The sequence below is a fragment of the Boleophthalmus pectinirostris genome, unplaced genomic scaffold (assembly GCF_026225935.1).
Source record: "Boleophthalmus pectinirostris isolate CB_2022bp ecotype Guang Dong unplaced genomic scaffold, ASM2622593v1 HiC_scaffold_21, whole genome shotgun sequence".
NCBI lineage: Eukaryota > Metazoa > Chordata > Actinopteri > Gobiiformes > Gobiidae > Boleophthalmus > Boleophthalmus pectinirostris.
In genome coordinates this window covers 16,152,654-16,175,524 of record NW_026571175.1, presented here as the reverse complement: position 1 = coordinate 16,175,524, position 22,871 = coordinate 16,152,654, and the positions used below count along the sequence as shown (strand labels likewise).

The following is a 22,871-nucleotide window of genomic DNA, read 5'->3' as shown; positions in this document are numbered from 1 at the left end:
AGCTGTCCTGGGGCAGATTGATGGAAGCGAGGCTGCCAATCTGTGCCATCAGCCCCTCCGATCACCACCACATACACACTACTTTCACAGTAGGCAATGGGGGTGAAGTGCCTTGCTGAAAGACACAAGGACAATTTTTGCAACTGGCTCCCCACCATGGCACCTGGTGTTCCCAGCGATCTCCCATCCAAATACTAACCATGTCCAGCCCTGCTTAGCTTCTGAGATCTGACAGGGTCAAGCTTTGACAAGCTTGTATGGCCACAAGAGTGTAAGTTTAAATAGAACACAAGAGTGTATGTTTTAATAGGCTTTGATTCTGCCTATACAACTTTTGGCCATTGTTTTGTGTTTTCGTTGATATTGTTATGTCTGTGTAATCCCTCAGGTGTCCAGGTAGGATCCATAGCAAAAGAAAAATTCAATTCTGTCAACTGGACAAAAGAAGCAGATTGGATGAGCTGTGAAATGTCTTCATTCAAAAAACATTTGTCCAGTTGACAGAATAAAATGTTTCTTTGGTAATCTCATAAGGCTTCTGTACAAATAACAAGAATGATGTGGCTAAAACAACAGCCACACAGTCAGTGTAGTTCAGATTACACTGACTGTATTTAATGTAGTTTAAAATAAAATGTTGCACTTTCATACCTGGGTTATGCCCTGATGTTTTTAGTCGAAACATGTTGGTGTTGAGTTATAATAAGTAATTGAAGTTATTACCAGATGTGCCGCAAACATTAAATTGTGCCCATTGCTTGACCTCTAAAATATATATACAATATATAAACTTCGCATAGTTTCTTATGGTGATTGACAACAGTAGCCTGGGCCCAAAACTGGACCCTATGATCCTCATGAGTCAACACACATTTCTCTGTCTGCATTACCGCTGTGGACAAGCTTAGAGCTGTCACTCATCTACTTTTATCTGCCTAGCTGTGATATCTTTAGTGTAACTGGGTTCAGTGTTTATGCTTGTGGTGTATGTTTTACTTAAAATTGGTAGTTACACATCCTAAACAAACAAACCATGTTCCTTCCTTTGGTTCTTGTTCACAGAAGGCAAGTCGCTATGTAAAAAAAGTGATATGAAATAGTTTCCCCTCTGCCTGACCAGCACGGAGACCCCGAGGAGTGTGTTGTACCCACATGACTCATGGCTCACGGGCTGCTGACATGGGGCTGATGGGGCTTTGGGGAAGGAAGTGCAGAGCGGGGAAAGTGGGGGAATAACTTAACGGCACAAGCTGCCGCTGCTGCTCTTCTCAAGCTCGTAACACGCATCGATCCTGCAGCTGTTCCCATGTCCTGCTGCACAGGACATAGACAGGGCTCTTAGTGAAAAGGACTCTGTGACTTTGAACTAGGTATAGCTGTTAAGAAAGAGGCTACAATACAACAAATGCAGTAATATTGAGTCTATTTTCCTTTTTAATATAGGTTCTGGCAGTAATAAGATTAAAAAATATATGTACATTTGAGAAAGTAAAGGTAATATAATGTTTCTGTTGGAGGTCCGCTGCTTGCTTCTCTCTAAGGAGATGTTATTGCTTTGCCTGGAATGTTCAACAACAATGTTCAACAATGTTATGGCATTAAACATTCATTATGTATCTAAAATGTAATCTAAAATGTATCAAATACAGTAGATTTTATTGCCTAAAATGAATAATATACATTCCTAATGTGACTGGGGTCACCTCTCACCAGGATTTTCTTGCTGTGAATCAAATGGACCCACCATTTGGTAACTGAATTGGAAGCTATATAAACAAGAAAGGCTGAATGATACAGTATAATATTGTAGGGTTAGAAGTCCTGAGATTTGATGTAATGATGAATGACACACAGCCTAAAGAGGGCTACTGAACAATGATGGTCACAACACTTCTGTGGATGTGGCAGCTTTGTCTCTAAGCTTTAGATTCACTCAAACAGGAGCAGCCAGCTGTTGTGATCTGGCACTGCACACTGCTGTTTGGGGTTAGCTCTCCCAAGGCATGCTTCATTTACTGGAATCAAGCACAAAATATATCACTGCAAATCTGCGTATGTGAGCATCACGGCTGAGTTGTCCACATGCACCCCAGTGTGCCTACACAAACCCTGCACTGGTCTGTTTGAGTACTTTTCAGCCTATTACATAACATAATAAAACATTACAGTTGCTTAAAGGTAAACATGCTGAAAACACAGCACAGAATGTGCAGGCTTGGCATCTGAGGCGGACGTGAGGTTTGAGGCATGATGGCTTTAAGAGATGTGTGGAATGAGACAGGCACAGGGAGATTTTCCAGAGAGCTGCTCCATCGCTTTGGTGAGAAACACAAGGGAAAACAAAGCAGGAGGAAATGCACCTGCCAGATTAAGACAGGAGTCTCAGCTTGTCCCTCATGTACAGGTGCAAAAACCACATACTGATTCCAATTAATCAACTTTCACAGACTTATCAATTCACTTTGTTCTGTTTATTTCAGTATAGTCACTGCTACTTTCTATGAATATTAGCCCTCGTTAGGGACTTGTTGACAATATGCATATGGATACAGAGAGTTTGTAGATTTAAACTACATCAACTTACAGTGTTTTGTACTGACAAATGCATATACTAGTAATTTATTCTCGACGAGAGTTTGATCTGGTTAACTGGTGTTGTAATTAGACAGTAGAACAGAAAATTAATTGCCGATGCTGAGTCTTAAGTTTTACAGTCTGCCTGGGCACATGTGCTGCTGCTGCACATGGACAGTGATGCCAACCAATTAGTGACGACACATCAGAAAGCGTGAGAAAGACAAAGGCGCGTGAAGAGGGACAATGCACAAGGAAAACAGTGAAGATTTTGTTCTGCATGTGCATTACAGTATGTGGGAATGGACCCCATAATATTTCTCACAATCACCTTTTGTGTCTCGCAACAGGTTCATCATCAATCTAAACATGCACTGTGTAGCTTTTCTGGTTATCTATTATGTACTTATTCAATGACACATGTTTTATTGTAAAAACCTCACCTGTCACCTGTTTGTTCCTGTGGAGGCAGGCAAGTTCAATACCATTGTGTATCTTTATACAAAATCAACTTTTTTGTTAACTTTTAGCCATTATAAAAATAGTAAATAGTTTTTACCTCAAAAAGAGATTCTCATATTTGTTTGAGTAATCTTAGTAATATTAAATCAGCAGTCTCCCTCTGAAAAGTCAAAAATGCTCATACCAGACCATGCTGGTAGAAGCTATTGTTTTTAGCCTGGCCAGCAGATTCTATGTTCAAAGTGTAGCTTTGTGAAATAATTTGTGAAAAGCTAATCATAGCATAATAGTGTCAATTAAAATAGCCAGTATGAGTGTCCTGCTCAGTCGGGCTCAGGCCTGTCATCGCTGTGGTAACACATGGGAGCAGAGGCTGACGTTGGGTTTGTTTGTGTTGTGGGCAACTATTCTTGGAGGTGGCTTTGACTGGGGGTAGAGATGCCAGGGCCGAGTGAAGGGCACAGGGCTCTCTCTGGTCTCCTCTGTGGCTTGAGCACATGTACAGAGAACTGTGTTTGTTTGTGTAGCACCAAGTTCCTCTAGACATTTGCCTATGGGTTTCCTTCATCACTGTTATGGTCCAAGCTTTTGTAGAATTGCATTTTAGGACAAATGAGCACAGAAAATTTTATTATGTTCAAGAATATGTATATACATATACATTTTCTTTTAGTTTTTTTCAAAAGTAAAGCTAAACTTCATATGGTCTGCAATTATTTAAATAATTCATTTAAACAATCATCTTGAGTTATATTACTAGTTGCTAACCACATTGTTTTGACACAAACTATTTTTGTCTCAAAGCCTTCTGCTAGTGTAATCTTTGTTGTAGAAGGTTTCCATTCTCTCATGGATCTATTGATACTTTGTAGATGTCATTCTGCCTTTTCCTCTGTCACACTCTTGCTGCGCTGCTATTGTCATCTCTCCGGCCCTCACTATCTGCGCCAACAGTAACAAACTCAAAATAAACAGTCACTGAATATCCAAGTTGCCTTCTGCAATCTTGTCTTTGTAGCCTGCCAATTAATACTTTTCCAACCATTTGACCCAAGATTCAATTCTTCTTTAAGCAACCGCTGATCATGATGGGGAATATTTATGCTGAAGCAAATTCAATTCAACAAAAACTGCACAGTATTGAAGAAAAAGTTCAATATATAACTTCCCAATGTTTTTGCTTTGTTGGATATATTACCCCTGAGTTTAGTTTTACCATAGTCCTTATGTATCTCCAAGTCTACCCATGTCTTAGAATAAAACAACAAGAGGACAATAACATAGATTCACAACAAAATTTGGGTATTTGAAATAGAGTTGTCACAATAATCACTATATCGACTTATCATTCGATATACAGTATGAAAGCTGGAACAGTATATTTTGGGGCTCAGTATATATATGTACATTTTTTTTGTAAAAGTGGGTTGGGGTATTTTTGTGTAATACAATAACATTTGAACTGTAATAGGTTGAATAATTATTTTATGGCTAATTATCTGATTCTACTATTTATTTGTTGCAGCTCAGGCCCCTGCATCATACTGTCTATTTTAAAATGGTTTACTGGGATTATCTTGCATTATTGTTATTGTGTCAGTGTCATAAAGTATTATTACGTATCGCAGTATATCTCTCTAGCAATATCTCATGCTTTAAAATTTGTTATCGTGACATGACGACATGATGTGAAAATTATTGTTCACATATGGCAATAAAAATAAATCCGGGTTGTGGAATATTGTGAGTCTTTATTTCATGCAGGTAAAATTAACAGTACTTGAATTTCTCAGTTCTGTTTCCTTTGCACTGTGTGACCTGAGCAAAGAGTGGACCCTGTGAGTATGTTTAAAACATTGCTCCTATATTTAGAGTGATACTGACACCCAAAGGCAGAGACTTCCTAGGATCAGATCAGCTCTACACTGTGTCATTGCCACTTCTTTATTTTAGATCCCACTGAAGACCTAGTTCCAGGTCAACTGACTGATTGGCCTAGACAGCCGGGCGGCCATGCTTTTTTGAGTGGGCAATGCATCTATGTACAAATCTTTTTAAACACTACTCAGCAGTTCTAAGTAGGCGTAAATGCTAGCTCCCAACTGTGACATTACCTTAGTATGACACACATTAAATACATTCAGTATTTATGGGCCAGATAATGATAGGGAATCTGAAAAATCTCTTCCTACTACAAAAGATTTCAGAACTAGCAATGTGGTGATAAAATTATTATTAATGGTGGTGCCAGGTTGTTGTTGTTGTTGTTGTTGTTGTCCTTCATGAATAATATAATGATGTGTGTTATAAAGTATGTTGAAAACATCTAGCAGTCCTGGAGATGAGAATACATTTTGTTGATTCACCTGCTCTGCTCTAGAAACTATTGTCAAATTCTGTTAAATCCACACCTCAAAGTTGTGCTGTGACGATATATGCCCGATGTTGCATTGGTGTTGTTTATAAATGAGGGTGGTGCAGTAAATGTTGCAGGATTATTCCGAGCTGAAGGCTAATCTCATTATGGCAGGACCACAGCAGTAGGACTAAGCACAGGTCGCATGGGGAATCCCTGTGTTACACTTGAGCTCACACGTGAACTCAAGCATACAGTGCAAAGTCCTCAGAGAACAACTGTATGTTATTAAGAGCATCCATTTAAAAAAAAAAAATGCTGAGAGAGGTGAAGAGATATCTTGATCATCATTTTAGCACCACAACTGATAACACCTGGTGCTTGCTTACTTTTTCCTACTTAATCAATGAATCATAGTTATTGCACAGTTTTAATGTCATGTTAATAATTGTATCTATTGTATAATTTCTATTTAATTGGATTCATTTGTAGAGAGTAGCTGAACTGTTTCCAATTCTAATTATGGAGTCTTTTGTTTTGTTTGAAATAGGAGGGATTTTTCACCAGTTGCTCTTAACAAACAATGACAAAGTTAGAAAAATCTAGATTATTGTGCCATTGTTTTATGTTTTTGTTTTTTGTTTTTTGTAAAGAGTTGAAGCAAGTCGTCTTTTGAACAGTATTGATATGTATCCCTCATCCAACCAGGAGTATCTAATAAAGTTTCAGTACGATAGCATCTTTGACTTAAAACCCTATTAAAACCTTGGACTAAAAATAACTGGTATCTCCTCATTTTCCAAATAAACGTGAGGCTTATCCCTGGTGACAAGTTGCCGACACTGAGCAGACATGACTGTAAAGGTTACTGTGACAAGCCCATGACCATGACCCTGAATGCATCTGGCTAAGTGTTCCCTGCATCAAGAGGACACTTTATTTCCAGGTACTCTTCTTTTGCTTTTGAGAGATGTTTCAACTGGATGTAGTTGTTAAATGTTAGTTTTAGAGTTAACACAAAGCTCCTTATTGTTTAATTCTTACTTAGTGTTTTTGTCATATTCTCTTCTGTTTTAAAGTTTAAAAAATAGTTTTAAAAGTCACAAGGGTAGCTGTTTTAAAGTGCATGTCCTCCCTGCTCTGATGCAAAATCATAATATAGTTTAACTGATTTATTTCACTTTGCTGGAGAGAGCTTGGTCCATGGGTTTTAGGGAATAGTAGTAATCATTAGGGTTAGCTTTGTGCTTTCCTCTTTAAGCCTGGCAGTACAAGACTAACTCCCATCAGGGGGGTGTGCTACTGCCCTGCACTGCCCTCACCTACAGTGGCTTTTACTGTATCCACCTCCTGTCCACCAGATAACGGATTTGTCAGTAACATGCAAACAAGGGATTTGTGCATGCAGGTTATCAAAACTCACTGCTCAGATGCATAATAACATACACAAATGGAAAGTAGGATCACTAAAATGAACTGTGCCTATGACGAAGCACTTGTTGAGCTTGCCATTGTTATTGGACTTATGTCTTTGGTTTGTGGCATTCAGTATTGTAGAAGCAGCTATAAGAGCTATTTTCTAATATTGTTTGTTTTGCAAATCAGATTGCATCTCACTGTGGATCAGCAATATATTACACAATCACATTATGTCATTGAGCTGTGTGTTCTGTTCTGTCATTCTGGACCACATATGATGCACATACACAAATAGACTATACAATAAACAATGAAAATCATAATGCAGACAACAATTATCCATGCCCTGCGCAGGAATAATAGGGCTCATATCAGACGCAGTCGCAGCTTATGAGATCTTTCCGTGTCGTGACCTGAATACCTCACTGCTGAAGCCAGGCCAGCCACTCATTAACATTCCTATACAGCTCTAATCACTGTTAGTGTGTGTAAGTCTGACAGAGCGTGCACGTACTTATGTGTGTGTGTATCTGAGAGCGTGCATGTACAATAGGTACAGATATCTATCACATTGTGGGGACTAAAATCTGTATACAGTTCACTGCATGGGGACCTTTATTTATCATTTATTACATTATTAGATCAACAACATAACTTAAAGTTCAGCTCAGGGTTACAATAGGTTAAAGTTAGAAAAGAAGTGACTGTGGTATGAGAAACCCAGCATGTATGTCTATAAGTGTGTGTATGTGTATGTGTGTATGTGTGTGCTTGTGTGCAGTGTGTGTGTGTGTGTGTGTGTGTGTGTGTGTGTGTGTGTGTGCTCGTGTGTCTGAGCGTGCAAATACATACATTTGTGTTTGTATGTGATGCTGTATGGCACGTGTGCAGGTGTGAGTGAGGAGACAGTGAGAATGTGATGAAGTGCCTGCTGCTGGTGACCGTGCTGTTGCTGGATTGTCTCCAAATGCATTTGCTCACAGTTAACGTGCAGTCTGCTTCCACTTTCACATGGACAAACAAACTTTAAAATTCAGGAAAGGGCTTGCATATTACCTCATATTTAAGTATGTGGTGTCCAGTTACTCAATTACTTTTCTATCAATATTTTTTTTTGATAAACTGTTAATATCATTTACATCTTGCAAATCATAAAAAGTCCTTCGCTTGCATAATGTTTACTTCCGCTATTTAAAGGTAAGATATATAACATCTGGCCACCTGCTTGTGTTCATGGAGATTGCGCTGCCTGGAATGTCCCAGTCCCAGTATTGCATTAAAACAGGGGTGTCCAAACTATGGCCTGGGAGCCAAATGTGGTCCTCAGACCCATGTTTGTTGGCCCTCAGGCTTCTTGCTTAATTGATCCAAATGACACCCTGCTTTTATAACTAAAAGGGCCTACATTATGCTATTTTTTGATCTATGTTATAATGCAACATAGAGTTCTTCTCTCAAACTGAAAACACCTTGTTCCACCTTGTCACATCATGTGGTAAGGAAGTGTTCAGCTATGTTTTTAAACTCCATACACTTTCACTAGAAACATTTGGATGATTTCAGCCCTGGAATTTCCAACTCTACTGAACTAAAGGTAAAAGGAGCCATTAACTTAAAAGCTACCACTACATGATATCACAAGGTGGAACAGGGCATTTTGAACTTTGGAGATGTAGGCAGACCAATAAGAAAGGGTTATTTAAATGTGTGAAAGAAACAAAACACAACTCCAGGTATGTTTTTGAGGAGGTGACAACATTATAACAATGTTCTAACATGGCTTAGAGCTCACAAGAATCAATTTCGCATAATATGAGACCTTTAATTTAGTTGAGAGAGGCACAGATATCTTTTTTAGCTGCAAATACTCAAAGCATACTCTACTCTGCTCTTTCTATGTATGTATTTCTGTTATAATGAATCTGTGTTTGTCTGCGGTGCCATGTTTGCTCCATTTTGTGTAATATAGTATGTTTATAGGACCTGTAGTCCTATGCTACATATAAGTTTCAATATGTGGCTCTTGTGAAAAAAGTTTGTACTCACCTTCATTAAACCTATCTATCTATCTACCTATCTGGTATTTAAGTACATGTGTTTTTAATTTTGAAACTACCTTGAAAATTATTCATCCTTAATGTGAGGGGGATTGCCTCTCCACAGGTCTGACCTATAACATGACCTGGTGGCATCACCTCATTATCTGCATGGAGATTAATATGTTTAATGCCATACTGTGGAATATTTCAGGTAAAACAATAACATATCTATGGAGATATCCAAATGGCGGGCTCTGAAATTCAATAGCATTTTAATATTGACACAGATTATTATACACATTACAAACAGTAATCATATTTACTATAATAATCTATTATTTATTAAATGGCAAATGGTTTATATCCTATTTTTGTCCTACAGAAAAGCTGTATAACTCCAATGGCCGTGACTTGAGAAGAGCACTGTTCTCCCTGAAGCAGATTTTTCAGGTAACATTCTGTCACTTGTGGTGCAGTCAGAGCTCTGTCTGTCAGATAGCTGTGGCTGCTGTGTGCTTCCATGATGACAAGGATGTCCATCAACGTGGCATTTCTATGTGACCTCTGTCCCTGTGTGGGTGTTTGCAGTTGTTTTTTTGTTTTTGCTCTTGTAGTTACTATGCATAAAGCTAAATAAAACAAGAGAAAAATGGTAAGAAAGAACTGTAGTAAGTTTTTAATTTAAATTTAACTTCTTTATAGCTGTTTACAAAAAAACTGCACATTGCTGCAAAAATTTTACATAAAATGAAAGGTTTTAAAGATATTTGCCCTATAATGACAAAGATTGTTTCATACTGTGTTAAGGATGACAAAGACCTGGTGCACGAATTTGTAATGGCTGAGGGTCTGACATGTTTGATAAAAGTGGGAGCAGAGGCTGACCAAAATTACCAAAACTACATTCTCAGAGGTATGTGTATTTTCATTTTATTCCTCTTATCCATGGATTTCAGAATGATGAAAATTTCAAATTAATTAAGTGAATTGCTATAGTGACATTTTAAAACAAAATTTTATGTATTTTGAATGGGAAAAAATCCTCAAAATGTTGCATATGGCACAAAACAGTAATCCACACAATAGCTGAAGAAATTATGATTGAAATAAATAAAATAAACTATAATAATAAATAAATAAAATGAAATAAACAAATACCAGTTTATAGTATATTTTTTCTTTTGGTCTTGTTGTATCAGTAGTTCCTTTTTACAATTTAGTTCACCACCACCAACGATTGAGTAAACACAAATTCATACCACTAATATTATTCTAATACTAATATTTTCACTTTGTCCCTGCCACTATTCCAAACTTTATCTTTGTTTACCGTTTTGAAGCAGAAGCAAAACCGCCGCCCCAGAGGACTTTCCCTGTTATTTATAGGTGTAGACACATCCACAGTTGCTGCACAGTTGTCATTTAGTGCAATGGTTTTGTGTGTTTAGTCATCTTTCTAAATTAGCTCTCTGTCTTTCCCTTATTCTCAGCTCTGGGACAGATCATGCTGTATGTGGATGGGATGAATGGTGTCATTGCTCACACAGAGACAATTCAGTGGCTCTACACGCTGGTTGGCTCTAAGGTAGAGCATTGTGCAGATACAAACCTCACACAAACCACACAGGGTATTTTAAGTCACTTTGTGCATTTCTCCCTCAGTTCCGTTTAGTGGTGAAGACAGCCCTGAAGTTGTTACTGGTGTTTGTGGAGTACTCAGAGTCCAACGCCCCACTGCTCATAGAAGCCATTACCTCTGTAGACACTCAGAGAGGTACAGAAATGCACTGTGCCCCATGGAATGTGGTGGCAAACTATGTGTAATTGTCGAAAACCAGAATAATTTTGGATTATTTATTTTAACTAAATTGAATGTATTTATTTATATATAGGAAGTAAACCGTGGTCAAATTGTATGGAGATTTTACATGAAAAAGATGGTGTGGATACAGAGCTACTAGTGTATGCCATGAGTCTTATAAACAAGGTATGAGCATATCATTTCAATAATACAGCAGTCAGTTCAACATGATTTGTAATGTGCTGTGCTTTCCTTTCAGACTCTTGCAGCATTGCCAGATCAGGACTCATTCTATGACATGGTGGATAGTTTGGAGGAGCAGGGAATGGAAACTGTATCTCAGAGACACTTGGGGCGCAAGGGCACCGACCTGGATTTAGTGGAGCAGCTCAACATCTATGAGGTTGAAAAAGGTTTTTGGTATAAGCTTTAGCTGCATTTCATTCTTAGACTGATTTGTGGCCTACTGTTACCAGATGACTCTACGTCATGAGGACGGGGACGATGCCCAGCCTCCTCCTTCAGGACGGCGGGACAGACGCAGACCCAGTTTGGAGGTGGGAGAGAAGAGGCCTGGTTTACAGAGAAGGAAGAGTAGGAGAGCGTCTCTGAATCGCTCTGGACACGCCTCCCCCTGCAGCCCCGCGTCCCCCCAGAGAGCTGGCCTTCCACCCCTCAGTGGACACAGGACAGAGGACAAGAGTGACAGGTGAGACAGGGACATATTACAATTGTAAAATTTTAAGTGTTTCCAGAACTTTGACTGTTCTGTACTTGAACTCTGCACCAGAGCACTGTCAGGTTGTCTCCCGTCTATGTAAGTCCATGAAATGTTACCCAGAAAAGGTCTTGCCCTGACCTTTGTGCACTTCAATGCAGTCAGTTACAACCACTGCCCTCCCCTCTGTGCTGTAACATGGGACATTAAGCACTGGTTTTCCTTTGAACACAAACTAAAACATTTACAGTTCTGTTTTTACCCTTATGCAAGCAAGCATATTATAGAACAGTGCAGGCTTTTTCATTGCTGTGTACCTCCACACATCTGGTTACTCTGGATAAATGTTCTGACTATATTTAATTTTTTACCCACTTCAAGGTAGGTATTTATGTCAATAATGCACAACAAAAATTGCTCTATAAAAACATGCTTAGCATTAAATCTGCTGTGGGAAGACTCTTTTACAACATTCTTGTTATAGACTTCTATGACACTGATAAAAAGAAAAAGCAAGTTACAGGGGATAGAAGCTGCAGATCACCAAAACTCATTCTAAATTCTCTTCTGTGTGTGCTGTGCTTTATAGGCCGATGCATGAGAATTGGTTCATTTATGCTTTACTAATTTCACTATGTTTTCCATCTTCAATCCTTTTACATCTTCATGTTTTATTTCATGTTTTATCCATGTTTGTTATGTTTCACAACTTCTTTTCTTGAAATCACCTTTGTTTGTGCATCTATCTTCTACTGTCCCTTCCTGTGCATCTTCAGAGAAGAGGAAGGTGAGGATGATGAGGAAGAGGAGTCTGCGGTCACTGAGTCAGACTCAGATGAGCAGGGAGGGGCTCAAACAGTGTGTAGTGAGACCTCATTCAGGTATAGGAAGTAAAAAGTATACTTAAACAGAACTATTCTGTAAACTATATATGAAGTAACAACTCTAGTTCCCACATACTAACTTTAAATTATGCAGGTTTAACAAAGACTAAGGTACAGAATATTATTAGAAAAGCATTCTTTGCACTGTATAGCTTAGTCAACTGACACTATACGAATCAGTGCAAGTGTTGAGCAACAAATATCGATTTAGTTACAAAATAAAGAATATTATAATTGATTTTGATTTTTTTCTTTTGTATGCTGCATGCTTTTTCCCTCAGCTCGGGCAGACATATTCCATCTATAGTCCAAAAAACAACTTTTCAGTCCATTTCCATCACATCATCGAGGAGGGACTGTATAAAAGAAGACGTACAAAGAAGCCCTAATGAACCAGAATCATCACCAACTGCAACTTTTCCCAGCTCTCCCTCAATCACCAAGTCCCCTGTAAGCCCACCTCCTCAGCCATCCATACTGGCCACACTGCTGGCCCGCAAGAAGTCTACAGTGACTGTCCCAGCCGCTAAGGAGGTCAGCCCACCACAAAGAGGCACCAACCGACCATCTCCTGACCACCTCCTATATACTCCCCACTTACCCTTTCACCTCTTTTCTTACGACCTCGATGAAGAGCCATCACCGGGCAAACCTAAACAAGATTCACCCAAAACTACACCTCCCAGGTCAGATGGACTCCCTGAACTCCTTCTCTCAAAAGGGTTCCTCGCTTTAACATCACTGTTTTCTTTTTGATCCACTTTTTCTCTTTACGCACCATGTTGGATTCATTTACACTGCTTTCTAAAGTTTCACTGTTTCTTTTACTTTTTCGTTTTCACTTTTATCTTGAGTGCTCTTTCCTTTCACTTTAAAGCACACTTTTTTTTCTCCCATGTGCAGTATTCTGTGCCTTTAGAATCTACATGTACCAGTAACAGAACTTTCATTCTTTACAACTCTTACATCCTTTTTTCTTAGCTCTGCAAAAGCAATTCTACTATTTCTGTAAAGCTATGAACATTTAACTGCTTTCATTTTGTTCCTTTTAATGCCATTAGAGCGTCTTGATCTGTGGCAATGTTATATTTGAGAAAATGTTATGAATACTTTGTTGGGTTTTCAACTCATCACTTCAAGTAGAAACATATAACATAATAACATATAAAGATAACATACTTTGCTCTCCACTGGCCGCTGTTAAAAAAAAGAGCTTATTTTCATGTTCACAGTGTTTGATAACACATTTACCAGGAAATGTCTACCAACATTTAGAAATAAACACCCCTCCTGTTGCTAATTAGGGTGACTCTTGTGTTACACCAACAACATTCCTCTTACATAACAAGGTGTATTACTGACCACCTCGCCAAAGCACCGTCCTTTAAGTCAGTGGTCACTCACTGTCATCTCTTTCTCTTTTTTCCAGGAATAATAGTTTTATGTCTTACCCCTCTGCAAGCACCCCACCTACACCCACAAGGTCAGTCAAAGCAACAAAGTCAATAAACTATATACAAAATAAATACATTATTTTATATGTTCACCGAAATCAGCTACAATCATGCAATCGACACACAGGTTTGAAGTGCAGACCCTCAGCCTAAATGTGTCCTCCTGTTTCCCAGATAGGAGGAATGGTTCTGAAATTACAGCTCTTTAATATTAGCTTCTGTTTCAGGGGGTCAAAAGTGGGATATTGGGGGAAAAAAAGCTCAAGAAATCTGTCAAACACCTTCTTAGCAGGCCTGACTCTGAAGGCCTGACACAGCACTACTAAGAAGGAAACACTTTCTGGGTGATTTCAATGAGTTCCAGCATTTGCCATTGCCTGCAAATGATTTTCCACAAAGTATTAAAATCATATACATTTAAAACTGTTTCTTAAATGTTGCTTAAATTTGGTTATGAGAGCTCTATCCAAATAGTTGTGGGACCTAACCCTGTATATTTAAGGTAGAGGAATTCATTTTGACACAACAAAAAAGGAACAAGTTGTGATGCATGGGAATGACACTTATTACTAATTTAATATTGTGTAATTTGAGACAGTTTGTTTGTATTTCGTAAAGGCCAGCATTGGGGGGCCTGCTGTCATCATCGTACCGTCAGCATCAGGAGTCTCTAGCGGCGGAGAGAGAGAGACGGCGGGTAGAGAGAGAGGAGCGTTTGCAGAGGATCGAGCGAGAGGAGAGGAACAAGCACAGGTGACTTGTATTAATAGCTTCATGGTGCAATAAATTTCACAAAGGCCAACACACAAGTATGCGCCCTAATGTCCAGAGTATTGCACAACATGTGTCATTCTGTCAAGTCAATAAAAACATTCTTTATTTATATTAGGATCTGATTATTGTTTTAAGAATCTGTCTGTTTTTGTGTTTTGTACAGCCGCGACTATGTGGATAAAATGGAAGAGGCCCGGCTTGCACGAGAAGAGAGGTGAGTGTGTGTGAACAAAATCAAAATAACACATGCATTTATATCCAGGGGGAGCACATTTCACTGCCAGGTTTAGGAACCAGTGTAATAGGCTAATTGTTTTCAGGTTAAAAAGGGTCCCACTGCTGCCAGACTGAGAGGAACCCACTATATTTGTTCTCTTCTGAGCTCGCCTCTCCAAGAATCTGCCAAAGCCTTGTTTATATTCAGGGTCTAAATCAGAATTGGTCAGGCTTTTTACACTCAATTCATGTGCAAATAGATCCAAGCAGTACAGTTTTGCATGGGAAAATACTTCTTTTATTTCCTATACATTTAACAAACATCGTTTCTTATTTCTTTTTCTAAGGTGGACTATATAACTTTTCTCGTGTAGGATCAACCATTTGCTTTTCTCCATGGAGATGTATATTTTCTTTGAGTGTTCCACAGTATTATTTAAATCCTGCATTAATTTTTTAAAATGAACTTCTAAATTATATTCTTACTGTAAGCAGGGTTGATTCACCACAGATCTGTAACTTTGCATGATGCTGTCATCTACTTGTCTCCACAGAGATAGGTATATATTAAATGCCATTATGTCATTTTATGCACAAGAAAAAGTTACATTTTTAAACATATAAATATTCTAACAAGTTAAAATAATTCAGTGTTTATTAAAATTACCCCAAGGAAATTCACATCTACTTTTAGGTATACAATAGCCAATGAGGTCATAGAAATGCTATTTACAAAAACATTATGTGTACACCTATATTATATTACGTCTTTTTATAGGACACATTGGCTTTAATTTATATAGAATGACTATAAAATCAACACAATGCCCCCAAACCAAACTCGTATAAGCAGAGAGTATCCAATTTCTTGGGTCTCTGAAGTGGTCTAGTGCTAATGACCTCGAAACAGAAGCACTACACATTTAGGTTTGGATGAGAACGAGGAGGGGTTTAAGAAAATACAGCCAGAGGGTCGAGTTAGTGCTTACAATCCTGGCAAAGTTCAATGTAGGCAGCTTAAATGCAATTGGTGTATCAAGAGAGACGGGACAGCAGAAGAGGATAGACGAGAAAGAACAAGTAAGGAGGAACTAGCATGGAAGCATCTTAAGCGGTTTTTCCTTTCAGCTCAAACTTCATACACAGAGGCAGTATTTTTTTTTCTGCATCACTAAAAAATTTAAATAGTCTTTGTTTTGTTTTTTCGCAAGACCAATTTTTTGTTATTTTGTTCAAACTCAGGTACAAAACGTGGAGCGGCTTGCAGCTGAGGAGTTTGAGAGGGAGCATGTTAAGCCATCGAGAACTCGTCCTAATTTTGACCTGACCTTTGAACCTTCGGAGGCCTGGCCTGCATCATCACGCAGCAGCACCCCATCCTCCTTCACCTCCCAGGATGATGGAGACGCAGACAACGAGACAGAAGCACCCACCCCCTACACACCCCTTGAAGACACCGGTAGGATGCTCACACCACTACTGCCATATTTCTTTCTGCTATCATAATGTTCTTGATGATTATTACTACGCACAGCATGGTTTTCAATCCATGGCAATGATCTTCCGTTGTCATAGCAAGTAAGCAGTTTAAGTCAAACTATTATATGTTTTGAATGGAAAGTCCTCACAAAATCATTAAAATCAGAAAGGAATCATTAGCCTGAAATGTATGAATAAATAATCAAGTTTACAGAAAGTTTTACCATCTATGTACTCAGCTGTCCCAATTTGTGGGTTTTGTTTCTTTGTTTCTATAATACAGAAAGTATATCAACTCATGTCATACAAGATTTGTAATCAAGAACCTTTCAATTTTGTAGCTTGAAAAACAGTCAACTTCAAATTAAAACATGAGGTCATAAGATATTCGGCAATAGGAAAATAAAATTGTTAAAAAATATAAATGGGCGGGCCCCTCTGTAGACCTCTCCACCAATCGTCGATGTGGGTGAAAGGGTCAAGTGTATTTGAAAGAGCTTTTAAGAAGCAATGCCAAACAACTTGCATAAGTAAACAGCCTTGTGTTGGAGCTGAGTGCATGCGGAGCCCTGAGCTGAGGTACTGCAGCTCAAACAGGCCAGTGTGCAGGGGCCACAGTGTCATGTTATTTTAACCTCGCCTGCATCACTACACAGACTGTACTGCACTCACCTGTGTGTACCGTGTACCCCTGTGTGTTTTCACATAAACAGGAACTTAATTCTTCATTTCCTGTTCATTTCCTGCTAGTGACAACCCACCTTTCTATGTCTGTAGCATTGTTGATTTTAGTGTGTGTTTTTGTTTTTCGTCGTGTGTGAGTGTTGATAAGACATGAACGTACACTGACCTTGCGCAAGTGACATATCTGTATGTGCTGGTGGTGCCGCAACTAGCAGGTTTCGACTCTCGGCGTCACAGGGTCTTTTTGTATGGAATTTGCATGTTCTCCCCATGTCTTCATAAGGGCCACAGAACCCCTGAAAAGGAGATTCCAAAAATCAGGGTGACTATCCTGGTTAATTAAGTATCTATCCATCTACATCTCTTGGTTTTTACTTGTTCACTGTTTTCTGTTGTGTATTTAGTATATCATACCTGTAGTTGTATTTAAATAAATCCTGTCTGTGTTTAAGGTGAGGCCGATGACTCCAGCGCCAGTGTAGAAGCAGAGGAAAAGGAAGTCGAAGCCCCAGCTGAAGAAGAAGAGGAGCAGAAAGGAGAGGAGGAGGAGGACATACAGGAGGAGGAAGAGGAGCAGGTCGACGTGCAGCTAGAACCTGAACAAGAAGAAGAAGAGCAGGAAGAGGCCGTAGAAGAAGAGAAGGAGGAAGAAGAAGCAGCGAAAGAGGAGTGTGAGCCTGAGCCGCAGCCAGAAACACAGATCCCAGAGGAGGACACCGGGATCCTTAGTGACAAAGAGCGACAAAATGAAGAAGTGAACGAGAAAGACAACTGCTCTGCATCTAGCATCTCCTCTGCCAGCAGCACTTTGGAGAGAGAGGAGCGGGCCAGCAATGACGATGGTTGGTGTTGTGAAAAAATCATGTATTTTATGGTCCCTTGCCATTCTGTATATTAAATTTTTTTTCTCTTTTAGGCTTTAAAGAGCCAGAAGTAAAGGAGCCTTGCACCAAACTTCTCGACAGCAAACTCTTCATGCTGGATATGCTTTACTCTCACAACAAAAAGCCCAGTGATGAAGATGAGGAAGACGAGTTGGGACGAGAAAAGGGAGAAGAGGAGGATAAGGATAACCATGGGGACATGGACAGTCAGATAGAAGAGACTCAGGAAAGTGACAACAGACTAGAACAGTCTGAGCGTGGCAGCATTCGGCAATTTGCAGAGCGTTTCGGGGACTTGGTAAAGGACTTGGGTTCACCTCACGTGCTACGAGAGACAATGAATGAGCCACCTCCCCCTCCTCCACCCCCACCCAAAAAGGAATCAGACACTATATGGGACCAACTGCTGGCCAGCCCCCGAGAGCTGCGCATCGGCGACATCAACTTCACCGATCTCACGGAGGATGATGATAAGAATGTTCTGGACGCTGCGTTGATGGGAGGCTGTGGGGAAATGCCCCCACCACCTCCTCCTCCACCCTTCATTCCACGCTTCCCTCCACCTCCGCCCATACTGGGCTGTGGTCCGCCACCCCCTCCTCTGCTGGGGATCATGAGGCCTCCTCCTCCTCCCATTTTCAATGCCCCAGCTGCACTAGCTCCAGAACAACCTCTTTTCAACAAGAAGAAGAAAACCATCAGACTTTTCTGGAGTGAGGTGAGCAGCACATACACCGTAAATTGCTAGATGCATTGTTACTTGATATGCAGTGTTTAATTGGAATCTACAAATAATAATCGTTAACTATTTTAATAATTGTGTTCATCTGGACTATATAGACTCCAAATCATTGGCCAAAATATGCTCTATAACAAAGACAAACAAAAAATCATAACAAATCTAATGGATTACATTTTATTTATTTAGAAGTCTCCAGCATATTTCAGCCTATTAAATTTCAATGTACAGTATAATTAATCATTAATGATGATAATGGACTAATAAAAAATTATGATATATATAAACCTAATCCAGTTCATTACTGTTCTGTTCAGGTGCATCCGAATGAGTCTCACTGTAGTCACAAATGGAGAGGGGACTCCTTTTGGTCCAAGCTGGAGAATGTAAAAGTGGACACCAGTAAATTGGAACATCTATTTGAGTCCAAGTCTAAGGAAATGGCAGTAACAAAAGTAAGTTACTGCAAAAACAATTTATGCTTTGCTCAGAACAAAATGGCAATACATTTTATGTGTATTTGTCTTATAGAAAACTGCAGCTGATGGAAAACGAACAGAAATAATTGTACTGGACTCAAAAAGAAGTAACGCCATCAACATTGGCCTCACAGTTTTGCCCCCACCTCGCACAATCAAAACAGCCATACTTAACTTTGATGAATATGCACTTAACAAAGAAGGCATAGAGGTGAGTGAAACCCCAACTTGTTATTTGTTATATAATAGTTCCCTTCATTAATCCTTGCTTACTCTTGGCAGAAAATCCTAACGATGATCCCCACTGAGGAGGAGAAGCAGAGGATCCAGGAGGCCCAGCTGGCAAATCCGGATCTGCCTTTGGGTTCAGCTGAGCAGTTCCTGCTCACCTTGTCTTCTATCAGTGAACTCTCTGCCCGACTCCAGCTCTGGGCCTTTAAAATGGACTACGAAGCAACAGAGAAGGTTTGTGAAAACTCCCAGACATTTAGAATACACTATAAATTCTCAATATTTAAGGGTGCCCTATGTAACTTTTCTGAAGGACGGTACACTGCTTGTAACTACGGAGATAATGCTTTGGCTTAGCATTTAACTTTTTTTCATTTTACATTTATTTAATTCAGGTGTTTGTATTGCTCGTTCAGATCTGACTTGTTGTATCACTTGCTTATTTCCATAGAGATAAATACATGTAATGCCATAAGATGGAACATTCAAGGCAAAGAAAGTATATCTCCTGGGAGACATGCAGGTGGCAAACCCTTCTCCAGAAAAGTTACTTATTGCACCTTCAAAGTTTTACCAAGACATTTTGCTTGTAAACATAATGATGGTGTACTAAAATGTCCTTTCAAACAAGTGTTCCATGCAAAGTTAAACCACAGCTGGACATTAAAACCACCTGTTACGTAGCATGTAATGTAACACATATGCAGAGCATGTGTGCATTTGTGTGAGGTGTGTAATGTCCATGCATCAACATCGCCGCACAGAAAACAAACAAAACATCTTCATGGTTACCTCATAACATCATAACTTTATGTGTCTGCTTGTTCACATCACCTCTTTTCTGGTACCACATTTTGTACTGCATGCATGAGGGTACAAGTTCAAAGTCAGAACAAGGGAAAAAAAACATTTACCACCTGTTCATCTGTTGTAACCATGTACATTTTATAGTTTTCTTCAGGAAGTAATTGTCTTTAATCCTATCACTTAAAATAGTTGTGGTTTTAGATGCTTTATTGCACGGAAATTATTATAATCTAAAGATCAAAATAAGAAAGGTTATTGCCATCAATGAATCAAATGGAATCACTACTATCTACGAATGGTGCCCAAAGTACTCATGGTGTTGCCACATAATAATTTGTATTGAAGGGAAATGTGCACCTGCTCCGAATCACTGCCGGCTGAGTCATGAGTTGGGCGTGTGTATAGACTAGGTTAATGAGGGGTGTGCATTTCTTTATCCCAGGAAGTAGCTGAACCGCTACAGGATCTAAAAGAAGGAATGGAACAGCTAGAGAAAAACAAAACTCTCCGGTGCATCCTCTCCACCCTGCTTTCAATCGGAAACTTCCTAAATGGGAGCAATGTAAGTCACATAAACACTTTCATTATGTCTGTAGAAATAGACCTTTGTTCCATTTATTAACAATCTGATGAACATAACCTAAGTTCCAAACAGTACATGTGGCCATTAAACACACAATGGTTTATTTTTGTGGACAGTAAAAATGACACAAGAGAAATTTGATCATCAAAAGCATGTTTCAATTAATCAATCAATTTTAGAGTAATGTTGTATTTTGAAAACAAAGTACATTTCTTGATCACAAATGGTGTATTTATGTTAATAGGCTAAAGGTTTTGAGCTGGCATACTTGGAGAAGGTACCTGAAGTAAAGGACACAGTTCACAAACAGTCGTTGCTACATCACGCCTGCTCCATTGTGGTGGAGAACTTCCCTCAAAGTACAGATCTCTACTCTGAGATTGGCGCCATCACAAGGACAGCAAAAGTACTACACATCAAACTCTAATAACAGGTCTATTTATGGTATGACTTACTTTGACATGGTTTGTGTCAGGTGGATTTTGATCAGCTGCAGGAGAATCTGTACCAAATGGAGCGACGCTGCAAAGCCTCATGGGATCATCTGAAGGTGATAGCTAAACATGAAATGAAGCCTCAGCTCAAGCAAAAGATGTCTGACTTCCTAAAAGACTGTGCAGAGAGAATAATTATCCTCAAGATAGTTCATCGCAGAATCATCAACAGGTATGGCATTAAACTTATTTATCTCCATGGCAAAAGCAAGTGACGCAACCATGCTAAGTTACAGGTCAGAATCATAGAGAGATTATCCACAGTACGAACACAAACACACACACACTGGTTCGCCATCACCAGCCTCTCAGTCTGTATTTGGAAGTCCCACAGGATCTTGGCTCACTCATTCTCCACAACCTCTGTAGGTGTTTCCCACCTTGAATCATCCCTTATGGAGGGAAAATTCAAGCAATGTTTTAAAGTAATTTTATTTTGCGATAAATACAACTGTAGATAGATAAGTCATACTGTGGAACATTCCAGTCAGAGCAATTACATCTCCATGATAACATGCAGTTGGCAGACCCACCAGAAAAGTTACATAGTGCACCTTTAAGTATTTCCTATTCTTTCATTGTTATCTGTTTTGGTGATTTTTTTTTCCATTTCTTTAGGTTCCATTCATTCCTGCTGTACCTTGGTCAGCCTGCTTACAGCGTTAGAGAAATCAGTGTTCATAGGTTTAGTAAAATATTGAGTGAGTTTGCACTAGAATATCGAACGACCAGAGAGCGTGTGTTACAACAGAAGCAGAAAAGAGCAGACCATCGCGAGCGCAACAAAACCAGAGGGAAGATGATCATGGATGTCAATGCTCCTGTGAGTGTCACACATCCCAATGTTTTAAATATGACCCCTTTTAATTTGGCTCTACCTTTTTCATTTTCACTGCAAATCCACCTGGGCCCTTCCTTACATTTCCATTTCCTTTTCCACTATTTCTTCCCTGTAGTCTGAGGATGAAGAGGAGATTGAGGTATCACCATGTGTTCTGCCCTCTTGCATGATTACCTTCTGCATGAGACACCTAACACTTTTTCATTACCTTTAAACACCATTATTCAAAGCTGAACTGGCTGCATCTTAAGCGTTTGCTGTGTCTTGTGTGAATCGTAGAATCATATCCACACAGGGGTGGGTTATCAGGATTTTTTTTTATATCATATTGCTTTTCAATTTTATTTGATTAAATTGAAAACAAATATAAATGGCTTTTTATATACATTTCCTGAACATAATCGTGACAGACCTTTAATCTTTACCACATAACTCCAAAGTCTGAACTGCTCCAAATCATGACAGAAGATTAGTTGATGACCTCTTATTTAAAAAGATCCCAGATGATAACTGACCACTAGAAATGAGGACCACTCAATTAATTTCCCAGCCCTACTTCCACATGTAATGTATTATACTGTATGTTTATAAACTGTATGTGTCTGCGTTTAGTGTGGTCGGCACAGCTCAAGCACCAGTACCAGTAACAGTGGTCCAAGCTTCAGTCAGGACAGTGAGCAGCCTCAAGGCCTGGGCCACGCTGAAGACGCTGCAGAGCATGAGCACATGAAGGCCGTCCTTAGAAACAGTCTTAGTGGAGGAGACAAGGAGGGGAGTGGAGTACCAGGACTACGGACACGCACACGCTCTCGACCAGGGCGCGGAGGTAAGAGGGACACAATACTAAAGAACATAGTGAAGATGTTTTTCACTTCCTTTCTAAAGCAATGCCTACAGATAGAACAATTATGTTTTAGTTGCATGAACATTATCTTGTTTCAGATCTTAACAGA

The 22,871-nt window shown here is 39.4% G+C and overlaps 1 protein-coding gene across 1 annotated transcript in view; it reads left to right on the top strand.

Moving 5' to 3' along the window:
* fhod3a (formin homology 2 domain containing 3a) overlaps positions 1-22,871 on the top strand; it is a 35,963-nt gene that overhangs the window by 11,802 nt on the left and 1,290 nt on the right. The window contains 23 exon segments of the mRNA XM_055157670.1: positions 9,233-9,300; positions 9,658-9,763; positions 10,341-10,435; positions 10,513-10,624; positions 10,743-10,837; positions 10,911-11,054; positions 11,128-11,360; positions 12,535-12,939; positions 13,683-13,736; positions 14,326-14,460; positions 14,645-14,699; positions 15,940-16,156; positions 17,313-17,702; positions 17,777-18,462; positions 18,801-18,938; positions 19,015-19,173; positions 19,245-19,427; positions 20,443-20,562; positions 20,828-20,989; positions 21,059-21,249; positions 21,696-21,900; positions 22,034-22,057; positions 22,531-22,744. Of these exon segments, the coding sequence (XP_055013645.1) occupies positions 9,233-9,300; positions 9,658-9,763; positions 10,341-10,435; positions 10,513-10,624; positions 10,743-10,837; positions 10,911-11,054; positions 11,128-11,360; positions 12,535-12,939; positions 13,683-13,736; positions 14,326-14,460; positions 14,645-14,699; positions 15,940-16,156; positions 17,313-17,702; positions 17,777-18,462; positions 18,801-18,938; positions 19,015-19,173; positions 19,245-19,427; positions 20,443-20,562; positions 20,828-20,989; positions 21,059-21,249; positions 21,696-21,900; positions 22,034-22,057; positions 22,531-22,744 (4,191 nt within the window).